The 1368-nt window shown below is 50.2% G+C and overlaps 1 protein-coding gene across 1 annotated transcript; it reads right to left on the minus strand.

The window, feature by feature from the left end:
• Positions 1-80: 80 nt before the first annotated feature.
• SARC_16272 (hypothetical protein) lies at positions 81-1126 on the minus strand (the record flags this gene model as incomplete). The annotated part of the gene is made up of 2 exons (XM_014289617.1): positions 81-253; positions 1017-1126. Coding segments are annotated over 2 exons (283 nt in total), but the record flags the coding sequence as incomplete, so codon positions are not given.
• Between the last annotated feature and the right edge of the window lie 242 nt (positions 1127-1368).

Here is a 1368-nt window from a genome sequence, read left to right on the forward strand (position 1 = left end):
AGCTGTAGGCCTTGCGTGCCTGCGGTCTCCGTCCCTTTTTTTAGGGGTCAAAGGGAGTCGCGGGACTGTCTCGCTCACACCTGCTGGTGCTCCAGCAGGGATTGGTGGGGAGTCTCCTGGCGCTTGTGGCAAACCGATGCCAAAAGCAATCGCTGCTTGCTGTTGGAACAAGTAGTCTGGCATCAGCGGCGCGGTGCTACTGGTCGGTTGAGTGTCGGGTGCGGTGCTGCTGGCTGGCTCAGCGATGGAACCGCTGGGTGGGTATCGAGGTAGCCGTTGCGTACGGTACAGAGTGGTTGGCGGTCATCGTGCTAGTGTCGAAATATCGAGTGCAGTCTTCTCGTTGATACGCTAGCTGCTTAAGTAGTCCGCCTCTGATGTGCAGGACGTGTGCGTGCTCGACGTTCGCTCTAGTGCCTCTCCATTGTGCTGGTTCAGGTCGAGGACGGAGTCATTAACGCTTATATATACCTTTCGCCCATTTGCATGCCGTTAGGCTGCCTTGCCGTTAAACGTGGTGGGCGTTAACGTATTGCCTTGGCGCCGCGTCTGCGTTCTCGCCCGATTTCCGTTAACGTTTATCGTACCACATAATTGGGGTGGAACTGTTAACGTTGAACGTTATCGTTCTGTCCGAGTTTGCTGGGCTTCAGAAAAAGACTAGGCTCGCTGCTCCAAACTTGTGTTCCTACTCCACAATTTTCCAACTCCGCGGTTGCTCCTCCGAATTATTGTTGCTCCTCCGAGTATATTCTGCCCTTGATTTACTCTGCCTCTTGGAGTCCGGGAGTTCTCGTCCAGGAGGAAAATTTTGCTCTTGTCGGAGTCCCTGGAGTGATGGGTCTCAGGCCCCAAAATTCAAAAAGAAAAGAAATAGGGGACTAGTTTTAGAATTTAGGCCCAAATTTTTGTGGCTATGGGTGAGGGTGGATGGACCAGAATGCTCCAGATACCTGGCGCTAATCGCCCTGACCTAGGGCACCTCCTAATTATTCACATTTCTTACCTGAACTTACCTTGTATTTGTTACAATGTTCGCTATATGTTCTTCATTGACTCTGTTCCAGTGTGTCTGTACAAATGCACTTAGAAACAAGAAGAACGTGATCAAGTGTCGTATCGTCATGCGTAATTATATAGAAATCTAATATTCATATCATTATTAAACAATGAAGTAAAGGAATGCCTGAACGAGGTTGGGGTTCGCCAAATCGAATCGGGTTGCCCCTACCTCGTGCGAATGTCGGTGGTTAAGAGTTTAATAACTCCGAACCCCCCCCCCCCCCCCCCTCGGTTCGTACGGGACTTACTGGTCTTACTGTGCGTGCATACTTCTTAATATTCATGGGTGTAACTCCGCCTATTAAT

This window comes from Sphaeroforma arctica (assembly GCF_001186125.1).
Source record: "Sphaeroforma arctica JP610 unplaced genomic scaffold supercont1.7723, whole genome shotgun sequence".
In the NCBI taxonomy this organism is placed as follows: domain Eukaryota; class Ichthyosporea; order Ichthyophonida; genus Sphaeroforma; species Sphaeroforma arctica.